Source organism: Chaetomium tenue (genome assembly GCF_020726465.1).
Source record: "Chaetomium tenue strain MPI-SDFR-AT-0079 chromosome Unknown F5144scaffold_2, whole genome shotgun sequence".
NCBI lineage: Eukaryota > Fungi > Ascomycota > Sordariomycetes > Sordariales > Chaetomiaceae > Chaetomium > Chaetomium tenue.
The window spans coordinates 2992036-3014171 of NW_027117330.1; the positions used below are offsets into that span (position 1 = coordinate 2992036).

At 55.7% G+C, this 22136-nt stretch overlaps 8 protein-coding genes across 8 annotated transcripts; 2 read left to right on the plus strand and 6 right to left on the minus strand.

Annotated features, from left to right (window-relative positions):
* The first annotated feature begins 526 nt into the window (after positions 1–526).
* On the plus strand, positions 527–1830 carry F5144DRAFT_562590 (high mobility group box-domain-containing protein). Its single transcript, XM_066788331.1, has 4 exons — positions 527–888; positions 942–1087; positions 1145–1303; positions 1354–1830. The coding sequence occupies exons 1-4, from the start codon at positions 728–730 to the stop codon at positions 1566–1568; spliced, it is 681 nt and encodes a 226-aa protein (XP_066646672.1). The 5' UTR covers positions 527–727; the 3' UTR covers positions 1569–1830.
* An 800-nt stretch (positions 1831–2630) lies between these two features.
* F5144DRAFT_562593 (uncharacterized protein) lies at positions 2631–3056 on the minus strand (the record flags this gene model as incomplete). The annotated part of the gene is made up of 3 exons (XM_066788332.1): positions 2631–2685; positions 2737–2844; positions 2875–3056. Coding segments are annotated over 3 exons (345 nt in total), but the record flags the coding sequence as incomplete, so codon positions are not given.
* A 201-nt stretch (positions 3057–3257) lies between these two features.
* On the minus strand, positions 3258–6450 carry F5144DRAFT_527298 (uncharacterized protein; the record flags this gene model as incomplete). The annotated part of the gene is made up of 5 exons (XM_066786849.1): positions 5525–6450; positions 5113–5448; positions 5014–5055; positions 3928–4933; positions 3258–3856 (listed from the first exon to the last, which is right to left on the minus strand). Exons 1-5 carry the CDS (start codon positions 6089–6091, stop codon positions 3258–3260), a joined length of 2550 nt encoding a protein of 849 aa, XP_066646674.1. The 5' UTR covers positions 6092–6450.
* Positions 6451–6545: 95 nt separating this feature from the next.
* F5144DRAFT_483065 (cyclin-like protein) lies at positions 6546–7211 on the minus strand (the record flags this gene model as incomplete). The annotated part of the gene is made up of 1 exon (XM_066785369.1): positions 6546–7211. The coding sequence occupies one exon, from the start codon at positions 7209–7211 to the stop codon at positions 6546–6548; it is 666 nt and encodes a 221-aa protein (XP_066646675.1).
* A 999-nt stretch (positions 7212–8210) lies between these two features.
* On the minus strand, positions 8211–11852 carry F5144DRAFT_527301 (P-loop containing nucleoside triphosphate hydrolase protein; the record flags this gene model as incomplete). Its single annotated transcript, XM_066786850.1, has 4 exons — positions 8211–10947; positions 11047–11410; positions 11483–11535; positions 11619–11852. 4 exons carry the CDS (start codon positions 11850–11852, stop codon positions 8431–8433), a joined length of 3168 nt encoding a protein of 1055 aa, XP_066646676.1. The 3' UTR covers positions 8211–8430.
* A 444-nt stretch (positions 11853–12296) lies between these two features.
* Positions 12297–14833, plus strand: F5144DRAFT_618736 (uncharacterized protein; the record flags this gene model as incomplete). The annotated part of the gene is made up of 5 exons (XM_066791934.1): positions 12297–12328; positions 13288–14038; positions 14093–14137; positions 14208–14285; positions 14345–14833. 5 exons carry the CDS (start codon positions 12297–12299, stop codon positions 14525–14527), a joined length of 1089 nt encoding a protein of 362 aa, XP_066646677.1. The 3' UTR covers positions 14528–14833.
* Positions 14834–15388: 555 nt separating this feature from the next.
* Positions 15389–16532, minus strand: F5144DRAFT_590478 (uncharacterized protein; the record flags this gene model as incomplete). The annotated part of the gene is made up of 3 exons (XM_066790159.1): positions 15389–15951; positions 16001–16254; positions 16321–16532. The coding sequence occupies 3 exons, from the start codon at positions 16530–16532 to the stop codon at positions 15389–15391; spliced, it is 1029 nt and encodes a 342-aa protein (XP_066646678.1).
* A 1437-nt stretch (positions 16533–17969) lies between these two features.
* On the minus strand, positions 17970–18179 carry F5144DRAFT_467556 (uncharacterized protein; the record flags this gene model as incomplete). The annotated part of the gene is made up of 1 exon (XM_066784999.1): positions 17970–18179. A coding segment is annotated over one exon (210 nt), but the record flags the coding sequence as incomplete, so codon positions are not given.
* Between the last annotated feature and the right edge of the window lie 3957 nt (positions 18180–22136).

Below are 22136 nucleotides of genomic sequence, written 5' to 3' on the forward strand. Positions count from 1 at the left end.
GCCTTTCCTGGTTTCGGTAGTACTACAGTCTTCGCCCTCTTGAAACGGTTCGGGAACCATCCTAGCTCCAGACACCTTGTCGCCAGAGGGGCGAGCACTCAGCTAACGGTGCTCCGCACGCCTTCAGAAGGCCCATCGGGAGCAAATCCTCGCCTGGCGCCTTCCAGGGGCTTGCTCTTCCTATCGCTTCCGTGATCTCGGTCGGCGTCACTGCTTGTACAACGTCGAAGCCCGGGTTCCAGCTGCCCAAAAAGGTTTGATCTTCCACGTCCGTTAGGTTGGCCGGTGGATCCGGGAAGAACCTCTCGGCCAGTGCGCTAGCCTTCTGGTCGTGCGTTTCGGCCGTTACCTGCCCGGACGAGTCCTTGAATTCCGGTAGTCTCGGTGGTTCCGGCGGCAAAAAGCTCCGTAGGCGCCCTTGATATTATGCGAAAGTTATTCCGGGTTGTCTGTGCTTTTTCTTACCATTGTTCTGCGATAAAAATACCAGCCTCTCCTCTTTGGCAGAGACGGAAAGTCTGAGTAGTTTTTCTGGTTCCCAAGTTTTATTTTAGCCCACAACTGCCTTTTGAAAAAGGCTGTCCCCCGGGCCGGATTCCAAACCTTTACTTCTTCAGCTTCTTTTCTCCACCATTCTGGGACAAAACCAGCAGATTTCTAGCGACCTCTAATTACTTTCGCAAAGCTCCAGCGACAATCAACTCGATTTTCTCTACTCACAGCAGCAATGGCCTCTTGCATCACAGGTACCAACTTGACTGCTATGGAGGATGCCTCTCCTCTGGCGTTCGCTTTCAACGGAAACGAAATGACCGTGCAGTGCACCGCTAATAACGATGATGAAGCTGGTGCCATCAAGATCCTGAGCGTCGCGCTCGAGAACTTCAAGTCAGTCTAATCCATCCAGCTTGCCGGTCAATTAGCCAGCTAACTTTCTTCAGAAATTTCAATGATGGCAAACACGCCGTCATTGTTCGGCCCAAGAATTCCACTCAGTACTGGATTACCAGCGCCCCCTACGCTGAGGCTCTGGACAAGACTGCTTATCAAGTCATCAAGTCCACCGAGATTAGCATCTCTGAACCCGGTAAATGAATCTCGGGTGCCTCAATCCATGTCATCGGAGACCTAATCATTCAAGCAGGCCCCATCGTCCAGCTGCTGACCGGCCACCAGGGCGTAAAGCATCAGAAGATCTCTAAGCTGCGCATCCGTCGTCCTCGCAATCAATTCATCATCTACCGGCAGTGGATGTCCGCCAAGATCCACGCTTGCAACCCTGGCGTGACGGCTGCCTGCATCTGTAAGTCTTTTGTTCCCTTTTTGTCGCTGTGCAGTGCTGACACCCAGCAGCCCAGGTTGTTGCGCAGATCTGGCAAGCCGAGAAGCCCGAGATCAAGGCACACTTCAAGATCCTAGCCGATGAGGAGGATCGCGTTCACAAGGAGATGTATCCGGGCTACCGTTATGTGGCTGGCCGTCGCAACCCCCAGCTTCCCTTGTCCAAGCGCAACTTGACTCGTGACCCGATGACAGTCGCTGAGAGACTGATTGCCGCTGGGTTTTGATTTCTGCTCAGCAACGCTCACCACCACGGGCCTGAATCGGTAGACCCATGACATCCAGAGTTGCCGATCACACGGCCAAGCAGCAACGGACAACTATTCAGAAGCACCACTGAACTTGGAAAGCCAAGAAAAAAAGGAAAAGAAATTCACAAAGACAGGTAAAACCTCTTGGAAGGGGGCAGAGGTCGGGATGGATCGCATATCCGACATCTACTTGCCATTGTTTGTCATTGAGATGGTTTTGCGGACGATTGAGGACGATTGAAGGCGGCTGAAGATACATTTGCATCCCGTAAGGCGCTTAGCGGAGGATACATAGAACTGGGTACACAAATAAGTCTTGACCATACCGACCTTCTGGACTAATTGTATGACTGTAATTGCCGACTTGCCTGACTGCGAACAACGAAGAGTTGCCGTCGATGTTCAACGTTCGGGGCCCTATCGACGAAGCCGCCATGCGAGTGACTCTCCTGCCGACCAGGTGATGCCCCGCGACCAAGCCAATGACAACGCAGCTACCGCCTTTCGCCTGGGCGCGGGCGTCGGCTCTGGCGTGTCAAGCGCGTCTTCTTGGCCATCTTTTTCTCGTCTTTGATAGCGGGGCCGAATCGAATGGTTACCCTCGCGTCTTCTGGGAGAGGGTTGCGACGCAAAGAAAATGTGGAAAATCTAACCCATCACCAACGACGCAAACCCCAGGATCAACAACCACGGCAGCACCAACGACAACAACCCCGACCGCGCTGGGCAAATCGCGATCCACCTCCCGCGCAACTCGCTCCTGGTGATACACGCCGACATGCAAGAAGAGTGGAAGCACAGCATCAACCCAGCCCAGGCCATCGACCCACACCCGGTCGCAGGCAACCGGCGCGTCATCACCTACCGCCACTACCGCGACGGATTCCACCCGCGCAACACCCCGCGCTGCCCCTGTGGCGTGCCCGCCGTATTGCGCGTGGAACTCAAGTGGTGTAAAAGAAAATGCCCAATAAATACATTGCTGCCACCAGCTAGACCACCCCCACCCCCTCTCCTTCTTCTTGCCCTTCCGAATCCTTACGCTCCCGCTCCCCTTCCCAACCATTCCCACCTCCGACCCCTTATGTGTACTCTACATTTGTGCAAATCGCGAAAAAGGGGGGTTTTATTTAGAGGAAGAAACGCAAGCAAGGTCCTGTAGCAACTCCCAAAGCCAGTCGCTTTTCCCGTACCTGGGGACCCGGAGCAGGCCTGCCTGGTGGAAAGAGGCTCTCTCCACCGGTAGGCACCACTAGGCAAGCGATGGGTTCCAGTTGTGTACTGCCATCTCTGCCATCTCGTCCCATGAACCATGCACCCATCCGTTCCAAGAGCCATCGTCGGCCTGAACACCAAATGCGATGATTCCCCAGACGGAAAACAAACGAGAATCCCAAAGAACAGTGACCCAAGAAGGGTGTGATCCTGAATCCCTGGCCCTCCGACCCAGCTGCCGTCTAGGAGCTGGGTCTCAAGAGGGCCAAACCCAAACCCAAATGAGCGAGTCCTCCCCCCGCCGAATTAAATCCTCGGCCGGGATCTATGTCCCAGCCTCCAAACAAAACCGAAATTTCTCTTTCCCCCCCGCGGGCGGTTTTCACAACCCGCCCGCGACCACTCATCCCCCCTCCGGGCACGCCCCCGCCAACCCCCTCCGCTACCCATCTAGTAGCGCATCACCAACACGCCCGCCTTCAGGATATTCCTGATCCCGATGGTCATCCCCTGGTCATTCCTGACCGTGACCGCGGGCGTCGCGCAGAACCGCACGCGGGCGTGCTCGTTTTGCAGGGCCACGCCCACGGTCACCCTGCCCACCCCGCCGGCACCACCACCACCACCACCAGTCCCGCCGATGGGGACATAGTCCAGCGGCTCGTGAGTCTCGGTCGTGAAGCGGGTGCCGTCGTTGTCCCATACGTACTGGAACGTCAGCCGCGACTGGAAGAGCTTGGTCGACAGCTCCCAGGCGCTGGTTGTGATGCCGAAGAGGTCGTAGAAGGCCTCGTTAGCGATGTTGGTTTGTGTGGGGGGCACCGGGGCCGGGGCGGGGCCGTCGGAGGTGCTGTCGTGGGAGGTGGGGGGCGGCGCCGGGGTGGTCTTGCGCAGTCGGGTAAGGAAGGGCCCGATCATGGTCTTGAGGTATTGGTGGTGTTGCGTCAGCTTGAGGCTCCTGAAGGCGGCGGCGTTGCTGCCGGAGGTCATTTCGCTGATGAGCTGGGTGCGACGGTCGATGAGGGTTTGGCGGTCGTAGGCTTTGGAGGCTGGAGAGAAAGGGGGGTGGTTAGTTAGTTGGGGGTGTTGGTGGATGAGAGGGGGGGGGGGGGGCACTCACGATCCATCTTCTTCAAACGCATCTCCAGCTTCTCCATCTCCTCGTCGACATCCTCCGAGTAGTCCTTCCAGCCCTCGGAGCTGCAAATGAAGACCATGATGTGTTGCAGGATGAGGCGCTGCATGAGGTAGGGGCGGGAGTCGCGGTTGTTCAGCAGGCGCATGGCGTTCTCGCCGCGGTTGTCCAGCAGGCGCATGGCATTCTCGCCGCGGGTCTGCTCATGGTTGCTGTGGCAGATCTTGCAGATGTAGTCCCAGAGGTGGCCGTTGGCCTCGGACTGGAGCTCCCGCTTCCAGCTCTCGTTCACGGGCGGCAAGTCATCAAAGTAGAACTCGCAGAACCCGTAGATCAGCGCGAAGAGCGACTGGAACTCCTCGGCCCAGGACATCAGCGGGTCGGACCCTTCGAGGTCGGCCCTGACGAGCGAGCCCGGCGTGGCCCGCTTCCGCTCCTTGGGGCTTCCCGTCTCGGTGATCATGGTAGTGGGCGCCCTCCGGTTTTGTCTAGGGCCGGAAGCCGGGCGGACGGGGGGGACGCTCGACCGGCGGCTGACCGCGGCGTAGCCGACGCCCGAACGGCCGCTGGCGGCCGTGGTGTTGGACGGGCGGCGCTGGTGAAGAGAGTGGCCGCCGTGGTAGACAACGGGCCCGGAGTGCGATTGGGGGATAGGCCGGAAGAGAGAATATCCGACAAAGGGGCCGCCATGGGCCTGAGGGACACCGCTATAGTAGAGCCGGCTGGTGTTTACATTACCAAGGGCACCGCTGCCCGAGCGGTCCATGCTGGGGTGGCCATTGGCAATATGAGGGCTGCTCGAGTGGAGACTAGGAGGGGGGGGGCTGATACTCGAGGCATAAGATTGCTCGGTCGGGGGCAAAGCAAAGGTTTGACCGCTGAGGGGGGTCGAAGAACGGGCGAGTGTGTCTAGAGCGGCAGCTCGGTCCTGAGGCTCGCTGTGGACGTTGAGCCACAGATTCCGTTTGCCGTTGACTTGTTCCTGGAGGATCTGGTGGTTGTTGTTAGTAAATAATGTTTTACTGAAAAGAGAAAACAAACAATCGAGTGAGATGGAAGGAAAATACTTACCGTCCAAGTCATCTCATTCTGGCGGAGTTGCTCCTTGAGAAACTGTGATGCGCTATTAGCTACTTCTCCACCTCAAAGAACATGAGATGAGTGACATACTTGAATAGTCCTCACGTCCTCGTCGCTGCGCCCGGAAATGCAGGACAGGGTTTTCTCGGCGCTCTGCGAGCGTGACTTCCAGTCGCTAAGATCGGCCTCGAGGCTGCGGATGGTAGACTCGAGGGTGCGGACGCGTTCCTGCTCAATAAGCGCCTTCTTGAGCTCGGCAGTCAGGCGGTCGACGGCCTGATTCATCTTGACCGTGTTGCTCATGAGCTCTTGCACGTCATAGTCGAATGACTTGAGGAACTCGGGCGGGATCGCATTCTGGCTATACATGCCCTGGCGAAGGCCCCAGATGCGCGCCTGCAGTTTGCAAGTCTGGCCACGATGAGCCTGATGTCGATGGTTGTTAGCATGGATGAAAGAAGAGAAGGAACGGGGGAATTGAGATAGGCTTGGATGACTTTACCTTTTGGAAGGGATGGAGATTCTCCTCTTCCGTGTTGAGGCTCATGGCCTGCATAGCGCTGATGAACGAATGGGTAGTAGAGCCCGGGATGAGCGAGCGACTTTGCTGCTGGGAAGCCGATGTAGAAGAAGGAGCAAGCATGGGAAGGCTGCCTTGACGCTGCGAAGAAATGGCGGGGCCTGGATAGGCGGACGGGCTCAGAGAGGGCGCGGCACCATCGGCCGAGGTGGCAGTCGGGTGCGCGAATGCTTTGGCCGCAGCCCGCAGAGTCGACTTGGAGAATGACCGACGCGGCTTGATCAGTGCTGCGGTCTGAATCGCCTGGTCTGACGGCGTTCTGGGGTCTCGCTCTTTATCGACAGCTGACTCGACCGTGAGGTTCTTACCAATGGAATCCTCTAGTCGCGGGACAGTGGGCTGGGCGTGGGAAGAAAAATCCTTGTTTTCCTCTGTGCGCGAGGCGCGTCTCTCCGGAGACCAGGCGTAGAGAGGCGCGCCTCCGGAGCTGACGACGCTCTCGTTGTCACTGCTGGAGGAGCTGTCGCTGTCCGAATGAGAGACAGCCATTGTTGCTTGTGTGATGAAGCTGTTTGAAAGAGAAGAGAAGAGAGGCAAGAAGAAATACCGCGGATGGCGGAGTTGGGTTGCGAGCTTGAAAAAAGGAAACCAGAAGAGGAATTGGGAGGCGAAGAAAACCGGATGAGAAAAGGGATAAACCTCCTATTGGCTGCCTGTTTCTTTCTTGATATCCCGATAATCAGCCAGCTGGGAGGAGGGTACTGCTCTTAGCGCGCTATGATAAGGGGCATGTGCAAGACTAGGAGCTTGAGGGCCGCAGCCCACTTAGATTGGGTGGCAGGAGGCAGGCCTTGTGTGATGTTAGATGCCACCTTCAAGTCAACTCTAATCTTTGACGAACAGCAAGACAGCAGGCCGGTGCCGACCATGGGCCCAAGCCGGATATGTGCGATAAAAAGCAGCCGGGATCCCGGATAGCGTACCTTGCCGGGGTTAGACATCATTAGCGACAAGGGCTGGTAGAAGCAAACCTACGTTGCACAAGTGCGCCCCCGGCCGCTAGGAAGCTGGAAGGGCTGCTCACAAAACACTCATCCAGGATGGTAATCTCCAGGAAGTATTTGGCCAGCGTCTGTGTCTCCAGGTTATAATAAGCCGCCTTGCCGATACAGTGGAGGAAGCTCATGGGGCTGGGCCACCCTAGCTCGAAGTGCAACATGCTAAGCATGAAACGCTCAGCCTGGAGAATCCCATGTACGCTACAGCCCGAACCCACCGTATAGACGATGTCCTGGACTGACGGACAGTGGATATCTTCGTATTTAGCTGCCACAAAAAGAGCGGTGGCGCCGACCAGCTGGAGCTTTCCGAGAGGAACGGCCTTGACTGAGAGGAAGCGATCGATGTAGTTGACGGCGAGAAAAGGCGTCTCGGGAAGGAGGCAGAACATATGGCGAACCTGAACCAGCCAGTCCATGAGGACAGAGCGCATCGGCCACTGGATCTCGGTTTGGTCGTCCATGTAGTGGGCGTTCGGAAGCATCCGTGCCTCGAGGTCTCGCATGTATGCGAAAATCTCGTCGCCGTACTCGGCAACCATCCTGACATCCCATTCTTCTTCCTTACTTTCCTCCTCTATCTGATGGGCTGTGACGTACGCCTTCGCCATCTTCAGCTCCTCTTCGACGCCAGCCGCGACATACGGCGCGAGGACGGAATAACTAGTTAGCCCGATTCGGCAGGCCGCACCATCCTAGCACGCGCAGGAAACATCGAACTTCTACCCTCTACCCTCTGTTTTCCTAGCAAAACTTTCACTCTCCTATACCGAGCTGCGCCATGACTACTATTCTACCTTCCTCCGTTGTTTCGTCAAGAAGTTCTTTTTCTCGGTTTTTTCTGACCTACCGTGCAGAACCTAGCATTTGCGACGACCGATCGATCATCGAAATCCGCCACACCAGCCGCCTCAGCAGGAGAGGAGTTTTCGAAATGGTGACGGAGCGCAGGCTAGCGCGCAGGCTGCACAGTCGAAGGGTACGCCAAATTAGTCAAACTGCAATTCTTCCTGAAATTAATGTTGCGCATACCCCTTTCATGGGAGCATTACTTTCTGACATCATAACTAACATCCTTGGTGAAGAACAGAGACAGGCGCTACAGGATATGCATACAGAGGTTCTGTCGAAGACCCATGACCCGGGGAAGGAGGTCGAATTCCTCGGACAGCACCTTCCCCAACCCCCTGAGGTGACAGTCACTCGCAAACCTGGGATGACTATCACTAAGACTGTTTACCCGCCATTGCCCGATGGCCGGGATCGCCGGTTCGGGAAGACGGCGATCCACCTGCAATCACACCCAGAGCAGGAAGGACACCACGGAGGGTGACGCGGCTACTAGGAGACCGTAAACATTGGGATTATCAGTAGACAGCGAAGAACCGTGGCGTGGATTATTTTAATATTCCGGCTGCTCTAGCAAAAAGGGGCGATGGAGAGGAGAGCTATACCAATACAACATTCCTCGTAATCTTGTCTATTTCTTACAGGTTTAGTGATCGCAAGCGACAACGGGTTTGATGATCTCGATGGCCTATCCGACGAATTTCTACACTTATGGCGGAAATTTCGTTTCTTGTGGATTCAATTTGCCACCCCCGAGGCATGAATAGGCGAGACGGAATAGAAAAAGCAGATGAGGACGGCGCCTCCCACATCCCTCCTTAAAGGCGATGTGCCTCGACCGCACCACAGCCAGTTCCGATCCCGAGCAAGTGAACCCGAGCAACCGGACTCAAACAATACCGATATATCCTCCCTGTGCCAATGCCCACGCGCCGAAAAAGAACAAAAAGAAAGAAAGAAATGTAGGCGAGTCGGTCGCCGTTACTTCGTATTGGCCCACACCTCCGTCTCGATGGTGGCGCGGTTCAGCTGCCGCCGGCGAACGACCATCTCGGCCTTATTGTCCGGGTCGAGAAGCAGGGTCAGGTGCGGGGTGAAAAACCCACCCTCGCGGTTGATACGACAGCCAATCTGTAGTTGCTTAGCGACGGTGCCAAGGGGGCCAAGCAGGACGAGGTAATTCGCCCGGGCCAGGTTGAGACCCTCGGCGATGATGCCGACGGTGGTGACTAGGACTTGGGCAGAGGGGGGCTCCGTGGGGTGGTAGCATTCGCGCCGTAGCCGGTCGAGAGAGACGGTGACGAAGGGCTCTATGGCAGCCACGCGGTTGGCCGCGCTCATGCCGCGATCGACCATCTGGACGGGGATGTCGAAGGTGTTGGCGATCCATAAAAACGCCAGGTGGGCGACGAAGGGCGAGTCAGAGTAGACTAGCATCTTCTTGTCGGACACAACGTCGTTCGTACCGTGCGCTGGCTCTCGGTCGGCCAGCATTTTGCGGATCTGTATATCGAGCTGCTCCATCTTGGTGCTGCCGTTGCAGATGTCGCGCCAGAAGGGCCATGCCTTAGATTTGGCCCGGGCCTCCATGATGGTGCCCTTAGTGAAGACGCCCCGGAAGTCCTCGCCGGTGAGGCTCCAATCGCAGTAGGGCGCTTGGCAGTGGAGGCGAGCCAGGGCTGGGAACGTGGCGCACAGCCTGAGCAGGCGGAAGCTGCTGCTAGTGTTGGGGGCGCCGGCACTGATCTGGCGGACGAGGAGCTCGAAGGTGGGCTCGGTACCTCGACGATGTTCTGGCAGCTCCTCCCACCTGGCGTGGCGCTCGTCCAGCAACGCTTGCACCTCATCCTTTGTGGACGAGAAGATGTTCTCGATGCAAGCGGCAAACTGGGGCGGCGGCGGACAATCCACGACGTTGAAAGGGACCATGGGCACGGTTGACAGCGGCGCGCCGGCAAAGATGTCGTCTCGGCGGCGGCGGAGGGTGAAGGTGAGCACGAGGGCGCTGAGGTCGGAGAGGAAGGCCTGCTGCTGCTGCTGATCCGATTCCGATTCCGAGCCGGCGGCGGCGGCGCCGAGGCCGCGGGCGAGCGTCTTGTTGTAATGCGAGGTCAGCCGCTTGAGCGCCTGAAGCGTGGACGTGGCGGGCGGTCGGAGAGGGCTGCTCCAGCCGGCGCCTGGGTGGTTCAGGTGCTCCACCAGCCTCTCGAAGTCCGCCGGGTCCCGGGTCATAGGTGTGCCCGTCAGGGCAAGGAGGTAAGTGGGACTCCGAGCGCGCCACTGCCAACGCCGGATGCGATCCCAGAGCATGGTGGTCTCGCCCTTGATGCAGTGGGCCTCGTCCACGATGATCCTGCCCGGCTGGACGGCGAACTGGACTACAGTGGGCGGCCGGCGGCGGTCGGCGGTGACGGCGAAGGTCGAATCGATACTCTTTACGGCCGACGTGTTGGGAATCAGCAGGATGTACCGAGACTGGCCGGGCTTGGGTTTGAGCCTGGCGCCTTCGTCTTGCAGGCCCGGCTTCTTGCTGCTCGTGGGAGGCCCGCGGGGTAGCTTGGCGATGTCGATGTCGGCGATGAGACTGCGCACAGGCGCGGGATCGTCGGGCAGCGTGAGGAGGATCATGCCGTCGTCGGGGCTGGCGTCCACGAACTTGGAGAACTCATAGGCCCACGATCTCAGGATCAGCTTAGAACCAAACACTACTGTAGGCCCGTGCGAGAGGTCGGCAGCGATCCTGGCGGACCAGCTGCCGGCCTCGCAGGGGCATTGGAACCCGTGAGTGTAGGTTCCCGACGGGCACTTGGTGCGCTCGTCATCGGCTGTGAGGTGCTGGTCAGGGTGTCGGGAGACGTGATCGGCCTGCGCGCGCAGGCGGTGGCTAAGGACGGCGACGGCCAGGGACATGACCGTCTTGCCGAGTCCCATTTCGTCAGCGAGGAGGGCAGTAGCGATACCACGGGCCGCCTTGCTAGCGAACACCCAGAAAAAGGCCCAGAGCTGGTGGAACCGGAGGCCTTTCTTCATGCCCGGAGGGGTATGTGTGAAGCCAGGCTTTAGGACGTCGCTGGGATCGATGCCGAAGAATTTGCACATGTCGCGGCGGACCGCCTCAACGATGCTGGGGTCGATGGGTCCTGGCTCGAACGCCTCTCCGTCCTCGGGCTCAACGAGGTCGGGCTCAGCGAGGTCGGGCTCGCTACCCGAAAGGACGTTCGTAGCATCTCTATCACGTAGATAGGGGTCAAGTTCGTCGTCCGTGAGGAGATCTACGACCTCTACACTAGGTAACACCGGTGCGATAACGTCCTGAGGAGTCTGACCCGAGGGCAGCGCCCAGATACGGATGCTCACGGGCAAGGTAGGGTTGTAGTAGCGGTTGGGGTCGAGAGGGACGCCCGAGGTCTTGAGCTGAGTAAGGAACAGCCGCCATTCGCGCTCGTCGGGGATGAGGGCAAAAGAGGTGCGCCGGTCGGCGTCCGCCGGGGAGATATACTAGATCCGTAGGTCGGAGAGGCCGAACCAAGCCACGAAGCCTTCGAGAGGGTAGCGCGCGGGATCGTCGAGCGGGCGGGTGATGTCATCGCCGCGCACGATGGCGGATAGGGCATCTTCCGGACACTCTCGGGGAGGGCCGAACGCAGATACCCGGACCAAGATGGTGTCGAGGGAGGGAGGGTAGGACCGAGGGGTCGATTTACAAATTAGCATCTGGGCGCAGGCAGACCCAGGGAGCGGGGAGGCGGGCGAGCGAGTCGTGTCCGATGGGGTATGTGGGGTGGGACCCGGGCCAGGCTCAGGAACGCCCGGCCTCTGCCGCTTGGGCGTGCTGTCTTGACTGTGATTCTCGCCAGCCCGCTTAGAACCGCGCGTGCTAGACGTGGTGGTCTCCACGACAGCGGATATAGGTGGTTGAAGTTGTGCACCGTCGCGGCGCTGGGAGGAAGGGTCGGTATAGCTGCACGCGGGTTCATGGTCAGCGCCGGGCGACCCACGAGAACGGGGTCGGCAGATCGGGGGAGAAGCTTACCTAACGTCCATCTCGGCTGCAGCGATCTTTTGGATGCGGCTCGGTGATGGTTCCTGCGGCAGGTTAGGTCTGGCGCCTTAACAGAGGGAAAGAAAAAAAAAAAAAAAAAAAGAAATAAGTGGAAGGGTTGCCGTACCTGGTCTCGCTCGTCGGAATTGGGAAATCGAGGCGGCAGACGCGCACGCGGTTCGCGGGTGTGTTCCGACGTGGTAGAGTCGAATTCTCCCGACCTGCAGAGGATCGGGACTAGCTGCTGGCCGCGCGAACCGACAGCGCACTGGATTTGTGTGGTAGTTTCGATGGTTCGCTCGATCTTAAGATCGAGTATATAGGATTGGACAGGACGAGAAACACACGGAAGGCCGACCATGCAGCGGTGCGGTGTAGGCGAGGGAGAATGACGAGGGAGTTACGAGTTGAGGAATTGTTTGGCAGGGTATCGAGGACGCGTGCGAAGTCCGAAGAACATCTATGTTCCGAAGGGTTCCTACTCATGCACCACGCCACACACGTATCGCAGAAAACAGGAAGGTATGGGAAAGGACTTGTCATCTTCGAAAATCATTACCTGTTCCAAATCACAACCCGGAATAACTTTCTCATAATATCGCGCAAGCATCGTCTGCGGTAAATTGATGAGGCCCCGTCCCCGTGTAACCTCCCGCCTAGTTCCTCAGTGTCCATCCCACTCCAACTTCCTACCGGATAGCCAGAAGCATCATTGTTGTGAGAAGCAACACCTCTAGTTGTTGAGCGGGCTCACCCAAGCGATGTCATTGGGATCTCCTTGAGATCAAGAACATCATCAAGAACCATGGCCGACCAACGCGTCCCCAAAGCTGTATCGTTTCTTAGCAAAAAACCTTCCTAATCCCGCGGGCGCTTGGACAGGTGAGCATCTATTCGGTGGTTTAATGACGTGTCGGCGACAGGTCGAGCGCCAGTCCGTCCACTGCACTAGGCCGCGCGATCGGGGCATGTTGGGGCCGGGGATTCGGTGATGAGGACCAGATATGATGGTGGAGGCCTGCTTGGTGTTATGTTTTGATCTATGAAGAACGAGGAGAAGACAATGAACGTTGGCGCGCTGGCTTGATGTGGAGGGAGTTGATTTCTGGATTGAAGTTGAACTAAGTTTCCAATTCAGGTTTGTTGGGAAGCTTTGTGAAAGAAGAGGAAGTTAAAAGAGTGCCGATGTCCATCGTGGAGCCCCATCATGCACTTCACCTTATATCAACATGGCCAGAATATTAATTGCGACAAAGCCACCATGCCAACGCCTCTTTCAAACACATGAGGACCCCAGGTGCACCTGGTGAGTGGTGTCCTGCTGAGACACCTCTGCCCCAAAGAGCCAAGAGAAGACATCCAAGGGTCATCACCACAGGTTTCGTAAATATGCGTACCTGGGCCGTTATCACTTGTCTTTCAAACTGTAGCTCATGGAGGCTGAGGGAGGATGTACGTAGCACGTGGGAGGGGCACATCGAACGGGCAGGCGACTAATAGTTAGTCTCGCGTCCCTGTCAGCCCACCACTTCAAGCAATCTTTCACCGACCCGTCATTGTTATCTTAGGAGGACAGACAAATTTTCGCACAATATCAAGGCCGAAAAGTACAATACCAAGTAAATCAGTTAGCTCTACGGTACCACCGGGACGTGCTCCCTCGAAGCTTTGAATTCTCTCGGTGCTGCCCTCCCTCACTTCTCTATTTCTCATCAACCGACCTTTCCAATCCCGCAGTGTACAAATGGATAGCCACGCACTTGGTCAAGTCAGTGTTTATTTCGGAAGACTTAAAGGGCTATGCTGACACAGTCAACTTCTCATTCTCAGGTTGTTCTGCGTTTACAAGCTCAATACATTCGCTCCGCTATTGCAACGGAAATCGATACCTTTGAGAACTCCTTCGATGACATCTTGCAAACGGCCAGCCTATTTTTGGTAACCACCGAAAGGGTCGCACAATCTCCTTCGCTGGTGATCGTCGATCAGCCTGCTGTGGTCAAGACCGTCTGTCACTTTCTCGCGGCGTCAAACGCCATACTCGAGTTTCTCAATTTTCAACAGAGAAGGACTCGACTTGCTTCGGGAGGGGACGAATCTCTGGAAAAACAAGTCAAGGAATCCCAAGCCCTAGTGAAGGAGCTTCTCGCCACTCTTCTGCTTCACAAGACAGCCGAAACCTACCCGGGCAGGGACTGTGGCCTCATCTACAACGAGGACGTCAAGGTTTATGGCGACTTTATTCTCCACAAGTACGGCCATGTTGAGCAGAGCGACGTCCCCGACCCAGAGGATGATAATGAGGAGACGGAGAGGTTGATTCAGTACTGGCACACAGAGAACTTGGTTCATCCGTTGAGGCATGTTCCAGGCAATCTATGGCACAAGTTCTTTGGAAATCTCCAGCCAGGCCCGATAGTGAGACCAGAGTTGTTCAGGGAGCGCAAGCCGCAACCGTACTTCAGGCTCATGTTTCCGACTACCATTACCTGGGTACAACCCGAGATCCGCCGCGATTATAATAATTATCGCGGAATGTTTGAGAGAGTGAGTTACTAATAATCGAAGAAAGCTATTCAGTATACTGACATCATCCAACAGTTTCTCCGATTCCCTGGACCACGTCTCCCAGAGGCAGTCAGAGCCGTGGGTACATTCTATCTTAGCGGAAACGCAAGTACTGACACGAAAACAGGCCAGGACTAGAAGAGTCCAGTGCCGCTTGTCCCATTATTTCAGGGGCTGGAAGAGAACCGAGGAGGCAACGATCTTGTGTCTGGAGGATATGAGTGAGGTACGTCACATCTTTAGGCATCCACGGGCTTGAGTGTGAAGCTGATTGTGATCAACTAGATTCCTTGCCCGGAATATGACCTCTTGGGTCTCTCAAGACTCGAGGCGTTGAATGCTGAGATCAATGCCCCAGACTTAGCAGGGATTGCTTTGTTGGGAGAGGATATCCCCGATGTCCCCATTTTCCTAGAAGCGGAGGGCCGCAAATACTGTCTCGAGTTTGACGGCGAGTGGGATTGGTAGGCTTTAGAGCCTCTGCGTTTCGTTTGAGATCGAGTACAGAAAAGCCCTTCGGGGTTTTGGGGCAGTTATGAGCCTAAGCACGTTAACTACATCACGGTAGCTCGCACAAAACCGGATGTGACTGTAGTAATCCTTGTGGAGGTTGTAATCGAAAACCGGGCTGCTTGGAAGTCAACGCAACCAGACTGTAGTCGAGGTGGCCGATCAACCCCCTTCGCGCGAAAGTTCGCGAACAAAGACGCAATTTAGGGTTGCTTATGACTTCTCAAGCGCCACCGTCGGTTCTCATATGGCCCCCTCATCTTTCCACTTCACGAGCAGTTCCAGGCCGCCATCATCCATCTTCCGGTGATCATAATCCCGCTCTCTAATGAAACTGCTATAGCACCTCAAAACATTTCTCAAAATACGCAGCAGACTCCCAACTGTTGCGCTCCTGCTCATATCTAATGACCTCATTTCTGAACCCGCGTCACCCAAAGAATCCAGACGTGCAAATCAGCTGAAGGGAAGACGTAGAGGGCAGTCTTAGTTCGATGGAGTCGGAGATGGGCCATGGATAAGACGGGTGTTGCATTGAAATCTGCCGAGAAGCGAATGTCAGCATCGGGGAACCAGGGAATCGGCTTGCTGTCCACCGTTAGATGGGGAGATGGGTCCTGACCTGTTTTTGTGGTTTTGTTTTCACCTTTTTTTTTTTTTTTTTTTTTTTTTTTTTGGCTTTCCGGGTTCAGTGGTGCTTCTGAATACGTGTTCATTGCTGCTCGGCCGTGGAATCGGCAACTCTGGATGTCGCAGGTCGACCGATTCAAGTCCGTGGGCGACGCTGGTTTGGATTCCGACCATTGCAAAATCGCAAAATTAAATCTCGTTCAAAATCCGAGCAATATCCGCCTCGACGTCCCAATTATCAATGAGCTCCTCGAGAGTGGGTGCATGGATTTGACCACCATTCATGTCGAGGGCATTATCAACTAGGGCCACGATCTCCTCAGCCGGTGCCTCCTGGGCGAGAGTGGTCTCAATGGACTCGTTGGCGCCAGGCAGCAGATGGTAGGGCGTCCAGCCGGGTTGCACAACCGGGGGCAAGAAGCGCTGAGCACTGGGAATTCGACGGGTGATATCGCTATTGGGTCTGATACCCGCCTTGTCGTTGTTGGCTTGAGCGCTGTAGTGCGCGCTGTGCTCGAAACCCTGAACACGGGGAGAGGCAGACTGGGAATAGTAAGGTTGAATCGGGGGGATTTCAGTAACGTCGGACGCCCGGCGAGTTGCACGCCGGCGAATCTCAGACGGTTTGCGAGGCGCATATCGGTAGTTGGGGTGAAGCGCCAGCATCCGAGCCTTGATCTCCTGTGATTTCTGGTGGTATTTATCCCGAACCTCAGGGGTCTCGCTCTTCCACATGGTGCCCGTGATGACCGCTGTAAAGTGTGAGCTCACGGATCATAAAACATCGCACACCTGACTTACAAATGTCATTGTTGTGGAGGTCAGGGTTCTCGGCCTTGACGGCGCCGTGCTTGTCCTTGCGATAGAGAATATACGCATTTGGGGGACGGGGAATCTTGATTTCCGGAGGCGGCATATGCTTCTTCTTCGGGTCCCAAATTGGGACAGTGCCGGCGATGGTGATGTTTGGGCGGATGAGTTTCTTGGGGCCAAGAATCCAGACCTTGGGATTATCGGCGTCTCGCGCAAACATCACGTCCTCGCCCAAAAATTTGCTACAATATAAATTGTGAGCTCAGATCGTGGTAGGCAAAGTCCCGGCGCGAAGAACTCAAACTTACCTCATCTCACGAGCGAGCTCGATCTTGACCGAAATGTGAATGAGGCGGAACATCTCATCATCCATGATGATAACCTTCATGGGGTTCCAATGTCCCAGCTGAATGGCCAAGTGATTCCAATACTTCTGGCCTAAAACTTTGGCAATCGCGGGGTCGGGGGCCTCGAGCGAAAAGTAAGGCGTCATGTCGGCGGTCACCATGTTGGTCGCCATTTCTACTGGAAGTTGGGTCGATCGATGCTGGATTGATGACAACTTGAAAGTCTGGGATGAGAGGAAAGGAGGGAGAAAATGAGGGTGACGGATGTGAAAGAGAGGAAAAGAGAGCGGGGCATATGCGGGCTCCTCGGTATTCTTTGTTTATTCACTCGCAGCCACAATGGCTGTTCTCGTGCCGCGAAACATACGACAACGAGCCAACCGGCTTACACCACCGGTGACTGATTGCGTTCGCAAGAATTTGACTCGAGATGTTAGATTTCTTTATTGAGTGGCAGGTTTGAGGTTTGAATGACTTCCTAGGCCTTGAAGCAATCACCATCACAGTAGGGTTCTCCTGGCCTCAGCCATTCCCCAGCCCGCCAGATACAAAGCCGACCGCGGCGGAACAAAGCAAAGTACAGCACTGGCAACGAAGACGGTTACTACGACAAGCTCACCACTAGGAGGCTCCCTGGGTAGTGGTTTACGTTAGTATTTGCAGATGATTAGATGATTACATATCTGGTTACACTTACATTAATAACCTCAACGCCATACCCAACTGTGGCCTGGAATTTTGGGGCGACGACCTCTCGAAGCACGACCTTAATATGAAGACATTCGTGCATGCGTCACTAGCAGACCGTTCATTTACTAAACACTAAACCGGCGGCCATTTCGTCTTTGTGGCTGGGGCACCAGTTACCTGGAAGACGAAGAAGTAAATCTTCGTCACCTTAAATATCACGGAGGTAGAGTTTGCCGACCTCACACTCACCGCCCTGTCCGCGAAGTGGGTGGCGAAAGTCCTTCACGGCTGCGGGGCTGGACAGCCGAAGCTAGTCATTCTCTTAACAGACAGACAATCTCAACCAGACGTTATGAACCCGCTCAACAAGGCGCGGACACGCAACATCGATATACGGTATAAATGGGTCATCGTAGCACGTTCAGGGGATTGGCATATCGGCAGACGGCTTCACCAAGCCCCTGCAGAGGGAGAAGTGTAATCTGATACAAATATTGACCGTCCCGGATGGGCTTTTGCTGTGTATTAACGTGGTCTTTTCATTGTTTTCTCCTCATACTACTCTCCTCCGTACTAATCCTCCCAAAGTGTTAGTTACAGCAGTGCAACGTTTAGAACTGGGACCATTGCTTTCTAGTCCGGTAACAGGATTTCGTTCAGGGCGTTAAATGCGCGTAAATAGAGAAAGGGAGGACGAAGTCAAACAACTGTAAGTGAGCCAACTTAGTCTCGTAGTCGATCTTCGCGCCGTAGGCGTCCAGAAATCCGTTGCCCAACAGGAGATTGGGGCCCAACGATTCAGCGACCCATGCCGAATGTGTGAACTTGTTTAAAGTGGGTCCACCGTTCTCGACTCCGGGAAGATAAATGTCGAATGTCGCCCAGTAGCTTAGGTTGCGCTTTCCCTCACCGACTCCTTTCATCTTGCCCTTGCGGTGTTCGACACGGTAGTTGAGCTGCTCGAGAAAAGGCCGAGCGATGAGAGAGTGACTGGCGACCGGATCCAAACAGATCTCCACGTTCGGTCCCTCAGGTTGGATGCGAGCTGCGATGCGCAGGTGGGTGTAGCCGCCGAGAGCGCTGCCGTCGGGTTGAGTCGTACGCCCTGCAGGTGCGTCCTTGACTTTGTACCCAGACGTAGGGATGTCTCTGGCTATGGCGGCAATGCTAACTGCCACGCGGTTCGCTTGAACCACTGAGTCGTTTTCAGGGGCGGCTTCTTCGGCCGAAGCAATAGCCGGGCGAAAATCGACATTCTTAGCGTCCTCGCAAAGCTTATAACGGTCACGATCGCGATGCCGATCTTGATCGTCAAGCTTGCGATCCCGGTCACGGTCTCGGTCGCTGTCATCCCTGCGTCGGTTACCCCCTTGAAGGTCGATATGTTTTCTATACTGCTCACGGTCACAGCTATCGTACTTGTTATAGTAACGATCGTGGGACCTGCTGCCAGGGAAAGAACGTGGGGACTTATGAGATGTCTTGTCAACCGTGTAAGACCGCTTATCTTCGTAAGGCTTCTTACGTAGCCCTTGATCTTGGTGGTGAGTAGCGGCGAGCAAGATCGATCGAGACTTCTCGATTCCTTGCATATCCTCGCTCAGAGTAGGAAATCGCTTGAGAGGCAGTGGATACTGGCGCATCTTGGGCTCCATGCTGCCGTCGATGATGCCCATCGAGCGGGCCCAGCGAAGCTTCTTCTGCACAAATTTCGACATCTGGTCATCTTCGTCGACATCCCCCGACGCCAGGAAGGACTTGATCTCGTAGGTACCGGGTGAGCTACGGTGGCAAGGTCGATCGCCATCGTCGTCGTTATCATCTGATGGGTCAGGGCCGCCACTTGCACCGCCCGCGCGGCCTTCGGGGGGCGGAGCGCACTGGTTGAAACCATTCCTAGAGCCAATTCGCACACCTTCTTTCGAAACTGAGGTGGTATTTTGGGCATGGAGATTACCGCGAACATTGCGTAGGCGGGTTGTCACCTCCTCTTGTTGTTCCTGTTTAGAATCCAGATGACGGTGACCGCAACCGTTGTGCAAGTTGTGGCCAATATTATTAATGCATTGGCGAACGGCATCAATCTGGCTGATTCTATTCATGTTGTTTCGCATTAGATGTTCTTGGATTTGCCTCGTACCGTCGCCAACACGTGTTTGGAGCTGCGCATGGTGTTCCGCGCTTCTCATGTCCATCGCGGAGATGCGGTTGTTAACACTGGCGATGTCTTGGGACAACTTTTGCAGGCCTGTCGACAACGTGTATTTCAGCTCATCGATAGTAGACAGTGTTGACAGAGTTGTCTGATTGAGAGCGCGAATTGTGGAGTCGGTGTCAGTGGTACGTAGGCCGGTCTTGTCATCCAGCCATCTCACAGAGTCACGGATGCCGCTGAGCTTGGTCGGCGTGGCTCGCCGGAGCGCGCCATCGTCGGCAGACGTGGTGGGCTCTGTTTCAGAACGCGGCAACCCAGCCTCTAGGGTATGGGTGCCGTGTTCGTTTCGACCGGGCATCGGGGGCGGCCGTGTTGGATTGTCGTCCTGGCTTGCCGACTGAGCCACCGGGGTGCGCTCCCGGGTTGTCAGATTGGTTTGGATACAGTCCGAGGGTGCTTTGGCGCTGGGATTAGTTGCCACTGGTGGGAGCTTTTGTAATGCGGGATTCGCAGGTATATCGGGGTCGTTCGGAAACATTGCGAACCGGTTGGGGAGGCGGGGGGTAAGTTGTTGTGGTTGGGTTGTGCACCATTCTGAGGGAGGCGGGGGATCCCAGTCAATGCAACACAGTGCAGCAATACTGTGTATCACACTGCTCCCGAAACGTCATTGGATTCCACCCACCCTCTGGCCAAAAGAAACCAGTACACCAAAACCAGATTCGGCAGTTTCCTATCTGCACGACCGACAGGAGTACCCCTTCAAGGAGCGGCACTTCCTCCTGATTTTACCCTCTGACGCGTCATCCCTAGATCCCAGGCACGCCATCATGCGATCGATGTGAAATTGGCCGGATATCCTAACGATTACCAGACTTTCGCCTATCTCCATTGCTCTGGCTACACGCTGACCCAGTTGAGACCGCCCATCAAGACGCCTTTTGAGTCCTGCCAATACCCACGCAAGCACCACAGCGCCGTGTACGAGAAGTATGCGACGCCAAAATACAAGCGATCTTCGACTTTCGTGGCAGGCAAGATGGCGACCGGCCTCACGCTCACCCGGCTGTATGCTAGGGATGTTTGCCGGGACATCTCATGTGTTCTCAGCGACGATATGCTCGGCCGGTACCAGGCTCCCCGTAATCTCATTCCCATCTAGGGCTAGACAATTCCTACTATTCATCAACACCTTTCGGCTTTTCTTTTCAGTCGTCCTGAGCTAGCTGGGCCGTCTTCGTTCAGCAAAAAAAAAACGGCGGAGTTCTACAACGGCCATATTGCACATGACGAACTAATGCGACTTACGACTTACGACTTTTGCTTTTCTTTTATTTCGAGCCCACAGAACAATATCTGCTGGAGGGACCGAAAGGTGAGACTTTCTGATGGATGTTGGGATGACGCTCTTGCACTCGGAATAGCGATGTGGCAGTCATGACGAAGGCTCACCAAGTGCAGTATTAATGACGCGAGGTGTATCATGAGGGCCAGGCGTAGTTGGAGTCAATGAACCAATCCTTGAACCCGGAGCTGTGCAGCACATAGTCTATCGGGTTCCCAAAGTTGCCCGGCCGTGCATTCTTCCTCGTCACCCAGCAGGTGTACATGCCGGCACGGGTAGGATGGAACTTCCTGCACCCAATGATTTCGTCCCGCTCAACAACCGGGGTTGTTTCTTCTCACGGTAATGATTCTCCTGGCTATCCGGTAGGAAGTTGGAGTGGGGGGGACACTGAGGAAACTCAAAACTAGGCGGGAGCTTGCAGGGGGCCGGGGCCTCATCAATTTACCGCACACAATGCTTGCGCCCTTGATATTATTATTATTATTCATACTCCGCTATACCCTAGGGCGTGCCGGACCCTCTGCTATTTAGTGTACAGGAAAACCGTGCCCTCCCGGGCCGGGTGAAAAACCCCTACCAACAATCAAGGAACGATGCGTTCTGGTGAGTCTACGTATACAAAGAGAGGAGGCCTCCTGGCCTCCGAACGGGGGCGCTTCAGGCCGCCGTTTCCAGCTCGAGCCTCCTGGCCAAGCTGTACATCGGCAGCCTCCCCGAGTCCATCAGCCAGTCGAGGATCCTCCTCGCCAGCCGTGCAGTCGTGGGATTGATACCGTGTAGAACTGAGTAAAAGTCCCGTCGTGTCCGAATTCCAGTTCTCTCCCATCTTCGAGTCAACGGTGGGGCCAAACACCACACTACCAGGTGTTCGGCAGTCTCTCGTCCCTCGCCACACTCGCAGGCAGGCGTCAGAACCTCCGGGACTTCCCGTGTAAACAAGTAGTCCCGTAAGCCTATTGCTCCCGTCCGGATTTGAATGAGCAGTGAGCTTTTCGCCTTGCTGAGACCGTCATGCCTCCTTAGGGTTTCGTTCCGGAATAGCGTCTCCCGCTGATGGTCAAAGTCGTCCGCCGGCCTGGTGATTGCTCTGCCGTCCCGTTCCTTTAACCACCTCGCTCTCCAGGCCTCTTCTACTGCCTTGTCCGTGTCTATGGTTCCCCCCGTCCAGCGCATGATCGTGCCCGCGGCTCTCTCTACCGCCGTGGGCCCTTGAGGCCTCAAGGTTCGCGGTCGGCCCCTGTTGCCCCTCCTCGAGCTGAGTCTCTGCTGTATCTTGCGGCCGGCGGTAAGGATAACGCTCCCCGCCGTCTTTTTGCCGCCTTGGCCGTCGTCCAGATCGGGTTGTTGGAGTCGGTTTTCGAAATCTGCAAGCCGTTTGTTTAGGTATAAGTCCAACGGTGGTACCCACGTCTCTGTCTCGAGGTTACGGATGGGGGTAGACTTAAAGGCTCCCGCCACAATCCTCAGGCTCTTGTTCTGGGCCTTCCCGAGGGCCTTGGTGATGCCTTTCTTCACCGGTTCGCCTCCCACATCCGTGGGAATGTGGAACGACGATGCGCCATAGGCCAGCGCTGACCGGATGCA

Excerpts from the sequence above, each read along its gene's own strand:
- F5144DRAFT_562590 (XM_066788331.1), top strand. The coding sequence starts at position 728 with ATGGCCTCTTGCATCACAGGTACCAACTTGACTGCTATGGAGGATGCC. Across the intron at positions 889-941 it reads GTCGCGCTCGAGAACTTCAA|AAATTTCAATGATGGCAAAC; the intron begins GTCAGTCTAATC and ends AACTTTCTTCAG. Across the intron at positions 1,088-1,144 it reads GATTAGCATCTCTGAACCCG|GCCCCATCGTCCAGCTGCTG; the intron begins GTAAATGAATCT and ends TCATTCAAGCAG.